The sequence below is a fragment of the Cynocephalus volans genome, chromosome 3 (genome assembly GCF_027409185.1).
Source record: "Cynocephalus volans isolate mCynVol1 chromosome 3, mCynVol1.pri, whole genome shotgun sequence".
Classification (NCBI taxonomy): Eukaryota; Metazoa; Chordata; class Mammalia; order Dermoptera; family Cynocephalidae; genus Cynocephalus; species Cynocephalus volans.
In genome coordinates this window covers 116288844-116309811 of record NC_084462.1, presented here as the reverse complement: position 1 = coordinate 116309811, position 20968 = coordinate 116288844, and the positions used below count along the sequence as shown (strand labels likewise).

Genomic DNA, 20968 nt, shown 5'->3' with positions numbered 1-20968 from the left:
GAGTGATACAATTGACCATCAACGGAATGGACTCTAGGATAATGAGATACTTACAAAGTTTTAATGTAAAATACAGATGATAGATAATAAGAGCAATCTACAGGAAAAAGAAAAAGATCAGGAAACATAAAATGTACTCTCATTTCTACTAGCTCTGTAACGTTGGGTAGGTTATTTAATCCTCTCAATCAGTTTCTCTGTATTCCAAATAGGAGGTTGTTAATACTGCCTTACCTATTTAAGAATGTTAAGGTAAGTGAGGTAATAAATGTGAAAGTAATATGAAAAAATAAAAACAACTACAAATAAAAGTTCATGGTTATATTAGTTTTATATATATAAAATAAGTTACATATCAGTAGTGGTGGTAGCAGTATAGATAGCACTTTGACCTTGTAGTCCACTGAATATGTGTGTCTTTGGTTAAGAGCTTAAAGTATGGAGTCAGATTACTAGCTTGGCTCAAATCCCAACTCTGCCATTTAATATAGTTGGTTACTTTGTGAGAGTTATTTTAGCTGTCATTTTGCTTTCCTCATCTGTAAAAAGGAACTGATAATAGTATGAACCTCAGGGTTGTTGAGAGGATTAAAGAAGGACTTAGTGTAAAGCACTTAAATTAGCACACAGTACATAGAAAATTTCTAATAAATATTAACTCTTATGATATTTAATTTTAGAATTGAAGTTGTTGAAACTTTCTATGGAATTAAAGTATCTTGGCATGTGAGTTTTGAACATGTAACTTTTAAAAAGTCAGGTAAAAATAATGCCTGCCTCATAAACTTTGTGTGTCTGTATGCATATCTGAAAGACACTGAAACTGTTCTTAAAATAATCACTAATAATATGAAGACATTTTTATTTTAAATGTTTTCCTTGCAAATTACCTTTCAGGTTATTTCAGAATTTTTTATCAGGTAACAGTAAATATATGTCTGAATTTTGTAACTATTCATATAAAAAGTTTTGCCAAAGTGACAACGTACATGCATTATTTTTTTTTTCAGTGATTGTCATTTATTTTTATTTCCAAAATTACAGATTGAAATCAGCAAGGGATGTGGTTACCAGAACAGGACACTCATTGGCTTTGGGATCCCTACATAGGTATTTAGGAGGAATAAGTTCTCAACACTTGAATTCTTGTGTTGGAATCCTTAATACTTTGTCTCAGGACAGCACTTCTCCTGATGTGCAGGTGAGTACCTCATGTGGTGCCTTCCTTGAAATTCATGATAGGTAGATGACACAGATTTTGTTTTTACTGACCACTAACAATTTGTGAATAATGTTTTCTCCCCATAGTAAATGTCAAAGCCATGTTAACCTCGATGTATTTAAAAAATTTAAATCTATGTTCCCCTCCTACTCAGAATGTCTAAAGTCAAGTACAGTGTCTTTTTCTGAAAATGAAACTCTCTTGCACATTAATAATAACATCTACTATTTTGGAGAGCTTAATAGGTACCAGGCATTATATTACATTCTTCTAAATATGTTAGCATATTTAATCCTCACAGTAATTTAGGGTGTTTAGTCCCATTGTAGGGTGATAAAACTGAGGCTTACAGAAGCTAAGGAACTTGCTGAGAGAGCTGGGAAGCTAATAAATCGTGGAATGAAGTCATGGACTCATAATCCATGTTCTTAATCAGTTTACCATATTGTATATATCTTACCCATTTCTGTCAATAAAATCATCTTTCTCCTGATATCTTAATCAAATCTGGAGTGATTTTTATTTTTCCTGTTCCTTTATACCCCTTATCTCAGTCCCCTTTGTAAGTGTCTCCCTAATTACTGTAGTAGCGTTCTAACTGGTCTCGTTATTTTTAGGTTTTTTTCTTTCTAACTCTCTATAGGTAGGAGACCAAATTTGTTTTCCCAAGACTTTTATCTTGCCACTTCCCTACTGAAAAGCTGGGTAAACTGCTTATTGCTTCTTTAGTCACCTTCTCATTCCAGTCCCATCAACTGACCCAGGAACCTTCTGTGTTATTACCCCAAAGGTGGGCTTCTACCTACTTTCCTCCCCGACATGCCATTCTCATATCTGTACTTACATTTTGTCTTTTCCCCCTCCTCCATTCAGGAAGTCTGTTGAATGTACATAGTTTTATATTGAGTGTTTTCTTGATTAATTCAAATGCTGCTTTTCCACAGCATCCAATGTCAGCAAATCTGAGTCTTGATTGCTGTTTTCTCTTACCTAATACATAGGAGCTCATTTTTTTAGCATTTGAAGTACTGTAAACTTTCTTACACATCCATTAGTAAGAGGAATAAAACTTTTTCGGTTCATTCATAAAGGGAGAACTTTTTATTTACATCTTGATATGGAACATTTCAAACATACACAGGAGTAGAAAGTATATTATAATGAACCTATTATATCTGTCATCCAATTTCAGAGGTTATCAGTGTATGCCAGTCTTATTTCATTTAAAGTAGAGTATATATTTATATATGTAAATAAAAAGGCACCTGTCATAATTGTATGTATCTGTAATAAAGTATATAAGCTGAATACACTATGTAACCAGCACCTGGATCAAGAAACAGTACATTATCAATACCACTCTTCTCATGCTGTCTTGTAATTAACTACCTGCCTCACCAAGGAAAACCACTATCCTAATTTGCAACAGTATAAATTAGTTTTGCCTACTTTTATACTTTTCATAAATGGAATCATACAGTATGTATTCTTTTATGCCTTTCTTCACTCAACATTATGTTCAAGAGATTTGTCCATATTGTTGCATGTAGTTGTAGATTTTGCTGAATCCTTTTAAAATTTGAATTTTTATTCTTTATATAGATTAAACAATAAATAATTTTCAACAAACTAGATTTGATGTAATCTGTTAGCTAAAATACCAAACCTTGTCTTGGAATTCTTAGTACTGAGCTATATCTAAATATGAGGGTATTTCAAAAAGTTCATGGAAAAATAGTATTAAAACATAATGCAAGCCTTTCTATGAATTTTTTGAAGACCTCATATACCATTCTAAATTAGAAAATTGTATCTGAGTTGGTGACTGGAAGAATTTAAAAAGAAGAATTTTCTTAAATTCTTTAAGTCTTCAATTTCTCTTTCCAAATTTGTAGTAGCACACATTCTTTACTTTGCTGTTACTTTATCACTTGCTTCAACAAAGGAACAATTTAATGTATTTTGTGGTTTTGTAACATTTTTAATTGTTTTTCTCCATCTTCACAGACCTGGGCACTACATTCTCTATCCATAATAATTGATTCTGCTGGCCCACTCTATTATGTGCATGTGGAACCTACCCTTTCTCTTGTTATAATGCTGTTGTTAAATGTGCCTCCTACTCATGCTGAAGTTCACCAAAGTCTTGGTCGCTGTTTGAATGCCCTTATCACCACATTAGGTCCAGAACTACAAGGTATGTCTATGCATGGCTGCTTTTGTGATGTTTTACATTGAAAATATACACATAAAGATGAATTCAGTTCCTAGTCTCTGCTTGGCACATGGTAGGTGCTCAGTATGTTTTGTTAAATGAATGTGTAAATGTCATTTGGTCTGATTTCTCTTACCTTGAAAAGACAGAGTGCCATATTTAGAAAGATTAGATATCTTTCTAAAGACACTTCTCTTAACAATTAAAATGATAGACGTGAAGTGGAGTGGTTTAAAGAGCTCTGATCTCTATTTAAGAAGTAAATGACTAAATCTAAAATCTAAAATATTCTGTTCAATTTATATAGTATATGATTATAATATACAAAAGTAACTCTTAATTCAAGCAAGGCTAAGTTTATTGGCAATTTCTAAGTCCTCTTTTCATGAAAATTTGGTGTAAGCTACATATAGTCTTAGGTCTTTGCCTAATGATTTGTGTTGTAATAAACCTTTCAGGTTAATAGTAAAGTAATCTAAAAATCTGTCAGCTAGATTACGCCTGCTTTTGTAGAAGTTTTTCTTCACAGATCCCTAAGTTTAAAACTGGAATTGAATTTTAAAACCCAGTAGTATATATCTAAAGGGTACTGATTTTATAGGGCAATATTACAGGTTTCTGCTTTTTATTTTAGGTAACAGTACTTCCATTTCTACCTTGAGGACTTCCTGTCTGTTGGGTTGTACAGTGATGCAAGACAACCCAGACTGCCTTGTTCAAGCTCAGGCCATCTCTTGCCTTCAGCAGCTTCATATGTTTGCTCCACGACATGTCAACTTGTCTAGCCTGGTTAGCTGCCTCTGTGTGAGTTAATGTATTCTTAGTTTCTTTTATTTAAAACTTAGATTTATTTCAGTACACATTTTAATTATTCTCCAGACTGTGTACAAAATTATGTTATATACATAGCTATTTTCCCTCGGTTCTACTCTTTGTTGGGGGGTAGAGGCAGTTTTCATATAATTGCCTCTTAATCTCTCATATATTGATTCATTTTTCTCCCATTAATGTTGAACTTAATATTTGCACTATTTATTTATTAATTAGTAAATATATATGGTGCTTATAACATCCCACATATTATGTAAAAGACATGCAAAAATTTGGTCACTTGTTTTTTTCTTCTTCTTTTCTAAATTATTACATATTAAGTTCTTTCTGTCCCAGATGGAGAAATAACACTTTTCCTTAATATGCATTAATGTCTGGGTTCTAATAATGTATCTAAGGACTGTAAAAAGATGAAGTTTTGATAAAGTGGTTCATAATCATTATTAGTTTTAAAACTTACCCTGAGCATCAGCAATTTCTATCTGGATTTGCCTCAAAAATTGAGTTGCACAGGGTTCAGATCCCCTTACCAGCCAGCTGCCAAAAAAAAAAAAATGGAGTTACATTTGGAATATAAGCCGACACCACTGCTTTTCAACTTTTTCTGCCTGTGCAGTATTCACAGCACACCTCGTAATGTGGCAGCTGAGAAGCATTGCTTTAGACAGACCTTTCATTTTTAAGCTTCAGGCAAAATATGCAGCATTTCAGAGCTTGAGAGAACCTCAAGATCTAAAAATCTGTCACATAGATTATCTCTTCTTATGTAGAATGATGTTTGTGTCATTAAAACCAATCTTCTCAATAAAAAGATAAACTGAGGACCAAAAAGTCAAATAACTTGCCCAAGGTATCACATCTAATTGGTAGCTAACTCTAAGTCAAGAATAGAGGTTTCTGGACTCCTCATCCAGTCCTCATTTTATTATTTCATACTGCCTTTGTAGATTTTGTGGATACATCTTATTACAGCTCTGCCATCTCCTGGCTATGTGGCCTTAGGAAAGTCCCATAACTTCTTCCAGCCTCAGCTACCTCATCTGTAAAACATGGAGATTATGCAAGATGCTACATAAAAATGTGCATGTCCCAGGCACTTAATTAGCACTCAGTAATGGTAGTTGTTTTTATTGTCTTGACATATATCTTTAACATACATTGTATTAACAATTGTATTAATTATGGATACTAATAATCATATGAAACTTAAAAAAGATGTGAATGACTTTTCTGACAGAAACTTTTGTTGTATTTTTTAGATCTAGGTCAATCATGTATTGATTGACCCAGATCTAAAAAATCTGGGTCAGGGAAGATAGCACTTACAGGAAAAGGATTTTATCTTTACCACTCAAGGACTTTTCCCCAGGAGTGTCTTTATATTTGAAGAACCATTGCCAAAACCAATTATTGAAAATTTTTCAGTCCTTTGCAACTTGGTCTAACTTTTACTTGCCATTTAAATATAATGATACTGCCATTTTTTCTTCTCGCATTTGTAATAGAAAATTTCCATTAATGGCACATTTTAAAATTCCTCTTTTAACTTATACATGAATTCCATTTTTAATTAAAGTTTATTAAGAAATGAAGAGCAAGACTAACTACTAATTAGTGATGAATAAGATCTGATCAAACTTGTTAACTTTTTTCCTTCCCCAGACCAAAAAAGGTTACATATAAGGAACAGAGACTATTATATTATCAGATTTATTTTGGGGGGTACATTTAGAGAAATTGAGAAAATCTGAAGTAATAGTTACAAATCTTATTCAGGTTACTCATAATATTTAAGCTGTAAAATGTTTTTGGTTTTTTTTTCTTATCTAGAAATCATATATTCAGAAATTACTACCACTATAGTGTGTTAATTTTGTGTATTAACATTTTGGTTAGTAAATTCAATCTAATAAATTTAGAATAAATTATTATATTTTAGACTATTCCCTGAAGTAAGGAAATTGCATTTCATCCTTAGGCAAGAATCATACTGAAAAACATTTTCTTCTGACTGCATGCTATTTAACTTCCATTCTGAACTTGGCCTTAGCTCTACGCCTGCAATTCTGAGTACTCTCAGTTTTAAAATTTGGCTTCCAAGAGTAAAAAAAAAAAATCTATAATTAACTTGTGATGAGGTAAACCATTAACTTTGTCTTTTGCTGGATACCTGCTCATAATGAATGCAGTCCAGATCAATCTTCTCACATTCACGTCTACTGAATCTGGTTTTGATACTGAGGCTTAATCAGAGATTCTAGAGGAAGACCTAATTACACAAATGTACATTTTTTAATTATTGTATATTTTATATCTTTACATCTTGCTGTTCTTAAGTTGACCATTTTCAAGATCTTAGCTTAACTTATATTTTAAGTTGGAAAATAAAGTATTTGTGGCACATTTTTTAAGCTGAAGCTAAGCCAATCCGAATGATAGCTTTATCAACATTTATATTTTAATGCTTAGCTGACTGTTGTCAAAGTCACCTTAGTATTTATCTTTTGGTTTTGTCATGACCGGTCTGTCATTTGTTTTTGTGCAGGAGATCTTGTTGGATAATTCTGTGTTGGTAGGTCCCTGACCCTTGATTCCTAACATTTTTTGAGGTTTGCAGTGCTGTTTCTTTGTGTTGTTTTGGTTGTAAATGTTCTTGTTTTCCTCTGCATCTCTTTGTTTAAGCTAACCATCAGTGCAAAGTCCAGTATGTATAGCATGTTACATGGTGTTTATTTAATACCAGTATAAACAAATCCTTCCTAACCTTCTCCAGCTGGTGCACTCACTCCTTGCACAGAATTTTGCATCATTTTGGTTTAATACATTCATTTCAGAAAGGAATTGTAGTTATAGTTTGATTTAATTTCTGTATTTTGCCTGCTTTGTTTGTTTGCCTTAACCCACTCTATTCCCCTTCCCAATAAAAATGCTGGAGAATGACATGGAGATATGAAGCCTCCCATTTTGCTTTGTGTGATAGCCTTCAATCTTTTTCTACCAAACAAGCAAAGAATACTTCAAAGCATGCTTTTTCTAAAACATTGTTTGACCAGCCTGAATAAATGCTGCACCTGCCTTGTATTATATGCTTGTAAAACTCCAATTAAAATAACTAGTAGATTCATTAACTTTTCTTTAAAAATTGTCTTGTAGAGTACTTTGTCATTGTTGTTATAAACACAGTAGTAATCTTGGGCATAACTAAACGATTATATTTTAACTTCTCTGTTATCCTGTGTACTAGTTTCTAACAACAGTTCTTAAACATGACTGGAATGACATTACCTTGAGACTTTTCTGTGAATGGCATTCCTCTCTATCCACTTTTGAGTTCATGATATGGCTTAAGGGTATAATAGAACATATTTATAAAGCAGTTCCCATCCACATGTTTTACTGGTGATGTATTCACAAACTTTCTATTTTTTGGCTTCTGATAAAACTTAGGATTCAGCTCTCTTTGCATGTGTTTCTTCTTATATATTGAAAACTAGCAGGGCCGAGCCTGTGGCGCACTTGGGAGAGTGTGGCGCTGGGAGCCCGGCGATGCTCCTGCCGCGGGTTCGGATCCTATATAGGAATGGCCGGTGCACTCACTGGCTGAGTGCCGGTAATGAAAAATACAAAAAAAAAAAAAAAGAAAGAAAACTAGCAGATACCACCTACTCTTTTTTTTTCAGAATTTAGCCTCTGCTCTTTTTAACAAACTCATCTACTTCAGTCCTGTTTTTCCACATATGCCAAATCTAAAGATCATTATAAGATTTATGCCATTATTTCTCAAATTTTGCTTTGAAAATCACTATCATAAAATACATATTTATTGTTGTAGACCACACCAAACTGATCTTTACTTTTGTAGTTAGAACAAAATAAATTTAAAATCTCTACACTTTATTTCACTTATGAAATTGCTAAGAATTTGTATCCAGAAAACTTTGACTTGTTGTAATTGACCATTTGAGGTATATTAGCAATCTTATCATTTGCCATACGTAGATACAACCTATTGAGATTTACATTGTATCTCTCTGTATACAAGTATGCATATAAAATTTGTTGTTCTATAATGTTTGTCTCTAGAGAGCATTTTTGGTGATATGTCTTCTGAGTTAAACCCTGCTTTTATTTGAAAAAGTATTTATTTACTCTCCATGTCATCTGACTAAAATACTATTGTTAGAGACTACATTAACAATAATTAACATTTACTGAGCATTTACTATTTGCCAGGTACTATGTTAAGCACTTTGCATGTTACTTTGTGTTAATGTCACAACAGCCTTGTGATATGTAGTGTGACAAATGAGGAAACTAAGACACAGAGAGGTTAAATAACTTGCCCAAGGTCACACAGCTAGTAAGTGGTGGATCTAGGACTCAAACTGAGACAATTTGACTCCAGAGCCACCATTTTAAACAATATGCTATATTGCCTATATGGATTTATATAAATTTCTACTTATAGAATCATAAAACAATATAGTTGCATGAGCATAAATGTATAAACTGCAGATAAGTCCTTTCAATTGTATTTCTTTTATCTCTCAAAACCACTTTTACTTATATAAACGCTCTGTCAACACTGTTAAGAGGCTTGGATTTGTTTATGAATAGTGCATAATCCAGTACATATATTACTCCTTAAGCTGTTTTTAAGTTATATAATCAGAAATATATACTAGCATAGTTTCAAGGCATTTCTATGTATTTAATAAATTTTGTCTGGCCCAGTGAAGGGTTGGACAGAATCAGGAGGGGTCCAAAGAATTTCTATTAGACTTACCAAATGCCACCAAGAATTTTAGCTCTTTCATTCCTCAAATGCTATTTTTCAGGTGAATCTTTGTAGTCCCTACTTGTTACTGAGAAGAGCAGTACTGGCTTGTTTACGTCAGCTTGTACAGAGAGAAGCAGCTGAAGTTTCAGAACATGCTGTTATGCTTGCTAAGGAAAGCAGAGAAGAGTTGGCTGCAGGTGATTGTTGTTATCAAGATTGTATCCAGTTTACATAATTGTTTTAATCCTAAATTTTCCAGATATGCATGAGTGTATTAAGCAAAATTTAAAAGTTAATATATAATATGTCTTAAACCTGCTACAAGAAACAATTGCTAAACAATTATCGTCAACCAGTGATGTTACTTACTGGTTTAGAGCAATGGTTCTCATACTAAAGTCCCCAAACCAGCAACATCACCCTCACCTGGGAACTTGTTAGAAATGCAGATTATTGGGCCCTATCCTAGAATTAATGAACCAGAAGTCTAGGAGTAGAGCCCAGCAATCTGTGTTTTTACAATCTATGTTTTTATAATCCCTGTATTAGACTAAAGTTTGAGAGCCATTGGTTTAGAGCAAGTTTTTTCTCAGTGGTCAGTTGAAATTGGATTTAGATCTTAAGTAATTTATCATACATGCATCTCTTCCACCAAAATCCATTTTTAATAAAATTTGTCATAGTTGAGTCTGCTACAAGTTAAAGGGTTTTTATGCTCTTTTTAAAAATATTTCAGAGTTAAAGGATTTTTCTTAGCCAGTAAGATTTGTTTTAAGAATCTCTTCATTTTTAAACTATGATGTGAATAACTCAAACCTGCATGTAAATTCAAAGGATCAATTAGCCTACAAAAATAGTAATAATAATATCTTTCATTTGTATGTGTATAGTTTCCAAAGTAGTCATACTTTTAGATAGTCACAGACTTCACAAAGCTTTCAGTATCTTAAAGCTTTCAGCTCCATAATGTGTTTTACTGTCAATTTTTACTGTCAATAACCTGTGCTCTTTAAATTAGAGTTTTATTATTAAAAGTTTTGCTCCAACTCGAGTAAATCATTATGGCTGGACTGGTATAATAAACATCAAACAGGTTGCTGAAGTCATTTATAAACTATTTTGTGATTACTTAACCTTAACCAAAGAAATTTTAATCTTCTAACAATGTCAGATATTCTCCCCAAAGTGACCTTCAGCTTATATTCACCATAGAAATTATCTATATCTGTTTCTTTAGGCTTTAATTGTATAAACATGCTGGTACATGTTCTTACAATATAGAATTAGCTATGTGAGTAAAGTTACAGTAAAGAACTCATATAATTGCTTTTTAAAAATTTTATGATTTTTCAAACCCATCAAAAATTTGAAAGAACCATGCATTGGACACCTAGATTCATCTAATATCTTTATGAACTCATTTTATATGTATCTCTTTCTGTCCATACACACATGAACACCAGGCATCATGACATTTCACCCCTAAATACTTCAGTTTGGAAGGGAACAAGGTTGCGAAGAAAGGAGGACTTGGCGTGGTTTCGTCATTCCTTCTGCTTTTGATCTTTGCACCTTTCACAGAGCTTCCAACAGCGCCGTGCTGGACAGAGCATCTGGAGGTTCACAACTTCTGTGGTCTGTAGGAGCCACTATGAGGAGGGCCCAGGAAAGAATTTGCATTTTCAATGGAAAACAAGTGGTAGTTACTAATTATGATGACTTTGTGTTTTGGATCTGGATTTGCTGCACCTTTCTCTATAGTAAGACACCAACAGCTTAAGAAGTAAGGATGTTTTGGATCATCCATTTAACAGATACAAAGAGCATTTTAAGAGGTGCAGTCTCTTTGATAACTGGATCAAACTCTTGAACTCATAGCATACAAGGTGTGTTTATAAACTTATGATGTAAAAATTAAAAAATATTTCAGTTTGCATTTTCCAAGATGAAGAATATTCTCCTACATGATCACACACCATTTCTACACCTGGGAAAGTCAACATTGATTTAATAGCAACATAGAATTTACAGTCCTCACACAGATTTCCCCAGTTATCCAGAAAATGTCCTTTATGACACCTTCCTACCCCCTTCATCCCTACATATAGATATAGGATTCAGTCATGACTCACTGCATTAGCTATTACATCTTTTTAGACCTCTAATCTGAAACAATTCTATTGTCTCCCTCTGATATTTAAAAGATAATTCCTCATTTAAAATAGTCTAAATAGTACCATAATCTTTAGAATCTACATGCTTTCATAAATGCTAGATGGGTTAATCTTCAAGAGAAAATTTATTTGTTCTTTTGGCATTTTCAGAATTAAAGGAAATAGATGCTAGATCAAGGCTTGTATTTTCCCTTTGAGATTCTTTATTGCTTTGCAGTTAGAATATTGTCTAGTGATTTATGTTAACTCAGTAGTCCACAATAGCTTAGTTAAGTGGTAATTAAACACTGTTCTCTGTACCGTGGTTCTTTTCTGTTTGGGCTTTACTCCCATGTTAATAAATTTAAAGTCCTTTTACCAGAATGAGGAAAACTTAATTATGTTTATTTATTGAAATTAACTTTAGACTAGAGAAAATAATCATATCTGGAAATGGTGGATAAAATTTATAAGTATTGAACATTATTTGGGTAAAAATGTTTACCTAATTTAAGAAGTCATGTTAATAACTCAATAAATATTTATCTTTCCATGACATTACTATATGTAAAAAAAAAAAAAAGCTATATAGGATCATAAATAATTCCAAACTTTAATTGTGAACTAAAATGTATCTCAGTAGATTAAGACACAATGTTTGGGCTAGTTCTTTAAAATATATTTGTATCTAATATTTTAAAAAGCTACTGAATGTGTGTGCTTCTCATATGGCAGTTTTGTTTTCTGTATTACTTAGATCATCGATTTTCTTCTTGTCAGATGCTAATATCAGAGAAATGGGCCTTGAAGGGGCATTATTGACCTTATTAGACAAAGAGACAGATGAAAGATTGTGCCATGATATCAAAGAGACTTTAAATCATATGCTCACATCTATGGCAGTGGAAAAACTCTCTCTCTGGTTAAAGCTTTGTAAAGATGTTCTCGCCACATCAGCTGGTAAGTACTGGTGATTATTAGTTGAAATTAAAAAGTTGAAAATAAAAACTTTATATAAAATTGTTTGCCATGACAATTTATCAGTCTTGTCTGAATATTTGGATTATAATTGTCTGGTGTTGCTTTTTTCAAATGAATATTGTAGTTTTAGTGTTTTAGAATTCTCTTTAATTTGAACAATATAAATCGAACACTTAAGCCTGCTTTTTTTCCTCTTTTGATTGTCTCAGATGACTTTCCTGTCATAAAACAAAAATAGAGTTGATATTTATGCTGTAAAATGTATGATCTAATCTATAGTGGCCCTATCATTTCTTTTCATACATATATTTGCAGGATTGTCTCAAATCAGTATAATAGAAAACTCACCAAAGTTATGACATTTTGAATGAGCCAGTTTCTCCACATTTAATAGTGTTAATTTCAAATAGTATTAGAAAATAGTGTTATTTTCCTAATGTCTTTGCTAATACAAGATAGTTGTTATTGAGAGTGTATTTGAATCTTTAAAATCTATATCGTTGGTGCAAGAGAGAAAATAGAAGAAGAAAGAAGATAGAAACCAATTCTGTTCTGGAAATTGTACATGATTCAGAGATTTAATCCTTTAACCCATCCTGTGAATAGGCAGTATTATTCCATTTTATAGAAGAGAAAACAGGCTTGAAGAGGTAAGTAGCTAGCTCAAAGACACAAGCAGATAGATTCAATCCTAAAGCAGATAGATTCAATCCTAAGCCTATATAACTTTAAAAATCCATGAGCCTTCCTCTGTATTTCAGTAGCTGCCAACTCAGGTTACCCAAGCCTTATAATTTATTGTAGCTCTGATCTCTGGATTATGTGAAAGGAAAAAAGGTGCCATAAAATTCCTGGAATTTTTTGTATTCTCTTCTACCTTCATTCTTATTGGTCCTCTTCTCTTCCAGTAATTTACACCTGCTCTTTCAACCACTATGCTCTGTATGTTTTCTTTTTTTAGTGTTGTCTTCTATCCCACTACTTAAGCACTTACAAGGACTTCTTCTTTAAAAGAAAATGTGTATGTGTGTACATAGACGGATTACATTTTTCTTATGTCTCACCTATCTTTTTTAAATTTTACATTTCTACCCCCTGGCCTTGCTGGCTTAATTTTATTTTGCCAATAATCTTATTTTAATTCTTTATCCTCTGTAGTGTGGCTCCATCCCTTCTTATTAGGAAAACAACTTTCAGGTTCTCTTGAATTCTTATTTATAAGACAGGACTTTGCAATAACTTTGTTACATCTTTGGTTTTTACTTTGAATATAATTTAACAACTCTGTCATTTTGACCTGGAAAAGTCCTTATAGCATTTCCTTTAGACAACACCATTATTTATAAATATTAGACCTGATTATTTGATATTATTAAAAAAGATGTATGATTGATCAACAGTAATTCTAGTCTGAATTTGAAGTCATTTTTTGTTTCTTTATTAATATATCTTCCAACCGATTATAATTACATGTATTCTCTCTTGATAAAAGATTTTACAGCTGTAACTTGTGTGGATACAATGCAAGAGGAAGAAGGAGATAAAGGGGATGATGCCTCAGTCCTGACCACCAGAAATGATGAAAAATCCCATCCTTTTACCAATCCCCGATGGACTACTAGAGTCTTTGCTGCGGAATGTGTCTGTAGGATAATTAATCAGTGTGAGAATGCAAACAGTGCACATTTTGACATTGCCTTAGCACAAGAAATGAAAAAAAGGGATTCAAGAAGTAAGTGGCATAGTAATGAAAAGACCAGATGCCAGATGTAGAAATGCTGTCTGCTAATGGTTTTAATATAGACTTAAAAAACAAAACTAGGGCCGACGCAGTAGCGCACTCGGGAGAGTGCGGCGCTGGCTGGGAGCGCAACAGCACTCCCGCCGCGGGTTCGGATCCTATATAGGGATGGCCGGTGCGCTCACTGGGCTGCCGGTCACAAAAACAACAACAACAACAAAAAACTAAAAGATTGTTTTTGTTCTTCCAAATCAATTATGAAACTTGATCACAATATTTATATAGGCTACAAAGTTGCTATTTTTTAATTTTTAAATACATTTTTAAGGATTAAGCTTCTTAAATTGGCATTCACTTTTGCTTGGGAAGTAGTATGTGCATTAACTAGATTCCAAAAATTATTTTCTGAATTGTAACATACCAGTTTTTGCCTATTCATTATTTTGGTGTAATGGATATTATCTAAAAACATTTGAGCCTATCTCAGTGTAATCAAACATGATTATAAGACCATTTTGATCTCTTATTCAATTTTATTATTATTACCTATATATTATTATTATCATCTATATATGGTTGATGTCTTCTCAAATTCACTCAAGCACATATGTTCAAAGGCACAATGCACATTTCTAAATGCCTTAGAAGTATTCTTACCAGACAAAAGAATTACAAAGCCAAATGTTGCTATTGCCAGTCTAATTATGAATTAGGTATCTCTGATTTAATTAGTTTTCAGGCAAGTGTTATGGAGTCTCTTATTTGTGATGAGCACTGTGTTAGGTACTTATAGGTATAAAAATGGTATGCAGCAGATACTAATTCCTGTGCTCACAATTAAAATGGTAGTTGACACTTACTGAGATACATTGGTTTCTTCAGTGTGAGCTGTAACTCTATTATTCTTTGAATTAGTCTCAAATATATTCTAGGTAAAGGTTAGTTATACCCCTAAATATTTTATTATTGGAACACTAGTAAATGATTTTCATGTCTCTTCCCAGGAAAATTATTATATCAAAGAATGTGTTCTGGGAATGAAAGGAATTCTCATTTATCATTTCTATAGCCAGAAATGTTCTTATACCCCCAACATTTGTATGTTTAGCAACACATGCAAAAATAAGATAATCTAGTCCATATAAAGAACCATATGAAACTTTTTTAAAAAGGATCATTAAGTCGTTAGCTTCAACTTGACATAAAGAGAATAAATTACTGGCTAATTTATCAAATCCCAACATCGCCTTAGTGCCAATTTATGTACTTTTGTCAGAAAGTCTGAACAAAATTTTTATTTAAGTATTATTAGCAGTCTTTTAAAGGATGCTAATTCTGCCTTTGGTTTTTGAATAGCTGCATATAATTACTTTGGGATAATTTTTTGTGTATTTGCAGTGTGCATTAAATTCAGCTTTAAAGATTCTGTTTAACAAACGGTAGATCAACTCAGAGGTACTTAAAAGTCTAGGTATGAAATTAAAGGAGAAATTATCACTTAACATAAATCTTAGTTCTAGCTTATTCTTTTTTTTGATAAAATATTTTTTAATCTTATAGATGATTTTTTGGTGCTACATCTCGCTGACTTGATTCGCATGGCTTTTATGGCTGCCACAGATCATAGTGACCAGCTCCGTCTTTCTGGCCTTGAAACACTGTTAGTTGTTATTCGGCGATTTGCAGCTATTCCAGAACCAGAGTTTCCAGGTCATGTGATTCTGGAACAGTATCAAGCCAATGTAAGCACTTTCTGCTAGAGAATTTTATTAGACACACTAACTGGCCTGTCACCTTTTAATTCATAAATGAGTATATATCTCTACTAACATCACCAGTATAATCAGTATATAGAACATACATATGTTTGAAGAAGAAATCGTCAGCTAATATTTTATAAAGTTTCAAGGAAAAGCAAAATGGTACATAAAACAGGTCTTTTATAATTATAAATTTTCATAATTAAAACCTTGCTAATTTGGGGGAATAAAGGACTTTAGTAATGAAATTCCTTACAAAATATTTGAATAAGCAACATAACATTAAATCATTACTAAATATTCTATTTAGGTTATATGCATGTTTTACCTTCAAGTCATTACTCCTAGAATAGAATAGTATATATAACCTCCTTTTTTTTCTTCTTAAGGAAGGATTTGGATTTCTGTTACTGATTCTGTGATCTTTTTAACTGATTGTGTTTGGCTGGTGCACTGAGCAATCTAGAAAGAGCAAAGAAGATAAAATCACCTATCTTGTAATCTTCTAGTAGCATTCATCCGAGGATATCTCCTATTATGATTTAGAGGCAGTTTCTGATGGCTAGCAGTTAGGGAGACCAGAGCAGTTCACTAGTTAATTAGTGTATGTCTGTTTCTATTGCTTATAACAAAATAACGATGATTTAAAAGAAAACGAAATTTATTGCTTACTGTTTTGGAGACTGGGAAGTCCAGAGAACACTTAAGGTGAGGGCCTTCTATGCTGGTGGCTACAGCAATGCAGGGGTCTCAAGGGTAGACAATATTGGAACAAAAAGAGTCTAACCACTCATGTGCTCTTCTTTTAAAGCCCTCAGAACCATGCCTCTGACCACCATTACTAATTCATTCACTATGGCATGGTCCTACAATCTATTCACCTCTTCAAGGTCCCACCTTTCAGTTACCATAGTAGGACTTCCCACCCTCAGTGGTTACAGTGGGAATTAAGCTTTTAATATATGAGCTTTGGGGACACTATTCAATCAATCCACAGCAGTTAGCAGTCTCCATCACTTCCTCTCAGCAGATAATACCAATGTATATTTAGGCAGAAAGCAAAAGGAAGGGATTCAAGTTACACAGAATTATCATATTAGTATAAAATACTAATATGGTACTTCCAAAAGTTCATGGAAAGATTTGTATTATCTTTCACCTCTATTTTTCCAGAAACTTTTTGAAGTATCCTCGTATTATAATTCAACTTAATTAGGGGGAGTCCTGTTATATTTTTAGCCCTCTTACAATTGTAAGTGATAGAAATACAATTACAACTCACTTAAGCAGAAAAGGGAAATTATTGTCAGGAATCTCTTAGTTGGCTCAGCTTTCTTTTGCACTGGCTTTATTCTCAGGTTTGCTCTCTCCAAGTGATACCAGGATGGCTGTCTTAGCACCCAGCGCCTTATAAAAAGACAGCACTTCTTTCCCAGTATTCCCAGCAAAAGTCTTGAGAGCTTTCACTGTTCCAGCATGGGTCCCTGGAGCCAGACAGTGCTGTCATCTCCAAAGCAACAATATGGACTGAGGGTTGGGAAGAGAGATGATTCCCCAAAGGAAAAATTGGGATGCAGTTACTAGGTAACTACTAGGTTACCAGGGAAGATATGCTGAGCAGGGCAAAATCAACAGGTGTCCATAATACCTATTATAAATAAATAATTTTAAAATAACATTTAATAGAGAACTTGTGCTATCTTACTTACTGATGTTTGATATGTTTTAATTTCTTGCCAGGTAGGAGCAGCACTTAGACCAGCCTTTACTTCAGAGACACCACCTGATGTCACTGCCAAAGCATGTCAGGTAAATGGTTAAAAATATGAAGGGCCAGCTCCGTGGCGCACTCGGGAGAGTGCAGCGCTTGGGGCGCTCCCGCCGCGGGTTCGGATCCTATATAGGAATGGCGGGTGCGCTCACTGGCTGAGCGCGGTGCGGGCGACACCACACCAAGGGTTGCGATCCCCTTACCGGTCACAAAAAGACAAAAAAAAAAAAAAAAAAAAAAATATGAAGCTTTTTCCTAGTTAGTATTTGATTCCAAGTTTTTTCTTTATATTTATCTTACCATCAATCTCATCTTACCCTTTTCCTCTTCTTTTTATTTTTTACTTATCTCTTTTTTTTGGTGGCTGACCAGTGCAGGAATATGAACCCTTGACCTTGGTGTTACAACATGTAAAGCTACATGACCACGCCAGTTGCCGGGCTCTTTTACCTGCTGGTAATCCTGCCCCGACTGGGCCAATTGTTGAGCTAGGGCTGGGTCTGGAGCTCACAGACCCCTAAAGCCCATTCACAGACTGGGTCACAAACCCTTCACATGCCAGGCTGGGTCCCCAGACCCCTCCCATGCCAGGCTGGGTCCCCAGACCCCTCACAAGCCAGGCTAGGTCACCAGACACCTCACACGCCAGGCTAGGTCACCAGACCCCTTACACGCAGTCTTTGAGCTAGGTAACTGGCAAACAGGTCCTTGGAAGTCTTAGGTTGGAAAGCATAGCCTCTTGTGGGGTGGAGGCTGCTGGAGGCAGTAATTTCCAGCCAAGGTGGCACCGAGCAGGTGCTCTAACTCCGCCCAGGTGCTCTAACTCCGCCCACACACAACCTGTTCACAGCAAATGCTCAGCAAGATTCTGAACATCTGAGGGGCCCTGACCATTTTCTATATTTTCCTAACACAACACATCACTCTAACCAACTGAGCTGATTGGCCAACCCTAATATACAATTTTAAACAGTTGCTTTTCTTGGGTTGGGTTGTCAAACACTATCCAGCCCTGATGAACTGAAGTAATTAAGAGCAGGACTGGCATGAATAAATTAATTGTAAATATAATGGAAAATATAATTTTAAGTCAGTTCTTTCAACTGACCTTTATTCAGTGTATATAAGATATATTTGAGTGCGGGCCAAGCCCGTGGCACACTCGGGAGAGTGCGGCAGCGACGCTCCCACCGCGGGTTCGGATCCTATATAGGAATGGCCGGTGCACTCACTGGCTGAGTACCGGTCACGAAATAGACAAAAAAAAAAAGAGGTATTTGAGTGCTTTCAATATTCAGAGAACTATGTTAATGTTATACTGAGTTTCTAATTTATCATCAATTTATTATATGTTCTTGATGTAAGCAACTGGAAATCTTTTGTGAAATGAGACAAGAACTAAATAAATTCACAGAGGAGAAAAAAATAAATTTTCCATAGAAAAAGAGAAATATAACACTTGGAAAAACCATAGACAGCCCCTGATAATTAAGTAAATTTTCTGCGTTGCTGAATTATTAGTGATGTTTTGTTTTTAAAATTAAAAATATATCATCTTCAGAAGATCCAAAATCTTCATGGGGGCTTTAAATGTTAAGTGCTTTATCTTTTAAGTTGCATTAGTTAACCACACAATCTCTGGTTTTAAAATAATGAGATGAAATAGTCAAGATTAGAAATTTAATTCAAATATTAATCCAAACATTTATGGTTATAATTTCATGGCTTCATTTCTCTGTATTAATAACACTGAAAATTCTTCAATTTATATACTTAGTAGCACTGGTTTCCTTGTTTCAACCTTAGACTTCATTCTCTTTTGAAATGCTGATTTCCGACTGTCACTGTCAGCCACATTCCATTGGGTTTTTTGATAGCAAGATGGTGTTGGTGACTAAATTCCTGAGATGTGGGTGAACTCTGCTGATCTCACAAGTAGATATTTAAAATTCTTAAATATAACTTTTGATTTCCTTAAAAACCAGGTTTGTAGTGCCTGGATAGCAAGTGGAGTTGTAAGTGACCTTAATGATCTCCGAAGAATTCATCAGTTGCTTGTTTCATCATTAACAAAAATACAGGCTGGAAAAGAAGCTCTAAGTCACCTGTATAATGAAAGTGCTTCTACCATGGAGATCTTAGCTGTGCTAAAAGCCTGGGCAGAGGTTGGTACTTCTTTATTTATAACTGGAATTTTGGAAATTGTTAATAAACACCTTAGGGTATAAACTGAAATTAACTGTTTAAAATACAAGTAAGTCTATTTTTAAGGTAAACAAAAGACTTCCAACCTGGTATTTATATGTTAATTGACATGTTAATCAAGCATTCTAAAAAGTCCTCCACTGTCTGTTATCTACTTCTGTAAGCAGGAAGAGTTATGAGCCAGAGAGACTTTATAATAACCAATGAAAATTAATTTTTATTGAAATCTGAAATATTGGAAATGTGGGTCTGCTTGTATGTTCTATCAACTCTGTAACACGTACTTTAATGTTTTTTTAATGCTCTTTCATTGAATGACTTTTGAATATTAAAGTCATTTTCTTTTCCAAGAATAAAGAAATCTTATAGTAAAATGCTTAACTTTTCTGTGTTTACTTTCCAAAACAGGAGAAAATTATATTATTTTTAAGTTTACTATGGAAATGTTTGAGCGTATGCAAAAGTAGAATAGTTTGATGAATTCACATATACCCATCACCCAGCTTCTGCAGTTATCAAACAAGGCCAATCTTGGTTCATCTGTCATTTTAACGAAGGTATATAGTCTCAGATTACAACTGAGAAAATTAACCAACATGTACGAAAAGGGTTTCCTCTAGTGGAGCTATTTTAAACCTGAAGGATGTAGAATATCTATTTTTATCATTACTTAGGGTTAGCAAACCTCAGTTAGGAAGTAGTTTGGCCTAGATTTAATAAACTAGATCCAATTATCTTTAACTCTTTATGGTTTAAAGAATCAACTCCTTATGCTTTTAAACATGCTTTAACTAGAGTAAACTAATTCTGTAACCTATTTTACAAATAATTTTCTGCTCACATGGTATTATTTTTAATAATTTAAATCTCTGCGCTTTTGCTTAAGCCCATTGCCTTCTCCTGTTCTTTCCTCAGTAAAGATAATGACTGACCAACATATTCTTTGTAATTGAGGTCTGTAGTCCCTTATCTAAAAATCCTTGGAGCAAGATGTGATCATATTTGGAATTCAGGATTTTAGGGATTTTAGGAAAGTAATACAGTACATATTCCATGTATCCATCTAGGAAGTCTGGAGCGATACCTTAGAATCTGTACTCAAACACATTAATGTATCTATAGTAAAATGTTTGAATATTCATACTGTGTTGTATAGAGATTATAAACAGCCTCACATGCAAAGTTAGTTTTGCCACCAGATTAGTTTGACACAAACTTAAATTTTTCAGAGCTTTTTGGATTTTAGAATTGTGGTTATAGAGATAGTGCATGTTATGTACTATGTTGAATATTTTAACATTCTGTAGTC

At 33.8% G+C, this 20968-nt stretch overlaps 1 protein-coding gene across 6 annotated transcripts in view; it reads left to right on the top strand.

Moving 5' to 3' along the window:
- HEATR5A (HEAT repeat containing 5A) overlaps positions 1-20968 on the top strand; it is a 94617-nt gene that overhangs the window by 57973 nt on the left and 15676 nt on the right. For 4 of the 6 annotated variants that reach the window (XM_063090253.1, XM_063090256.1, XM_063090251.1 and 1 more), the window contains exons 19-28: positions 1045-1201; positions 3230-3419; positions 4072-4241; positions 6814-6840; positions 9107-9245; positions 11982-12161; positions 13675-13914; positions 15484-15665; positions 17424-17492; positions 19440-19619. In XM_063090253.1, coding sequence (XP_062946323.1) covers positions 1045-1201; positions 3230-3419; positions 4072-4241; positions 6814-6840; positions 9107-9245; positions 11982-12161; positions 13675-13914; positions 15484-15665; positions 17424-17492; positions 19440-19619 — 1534 coding nt within the window. The remainder of the gene's footprint in view (positions 1-1044; positions 1202-3229; positions 3420-4071; positions 4242-6813; positions 6841-9106; positions 9246-11981; positions 12162-13674; positions 13915-15483; positions 15666-17423; positions 17493-19439; positions 19620-20968) is intronic. The other 2 variants (XM_063090255.1, XM_063090254.1) reach the window with 1 other exon arrangement.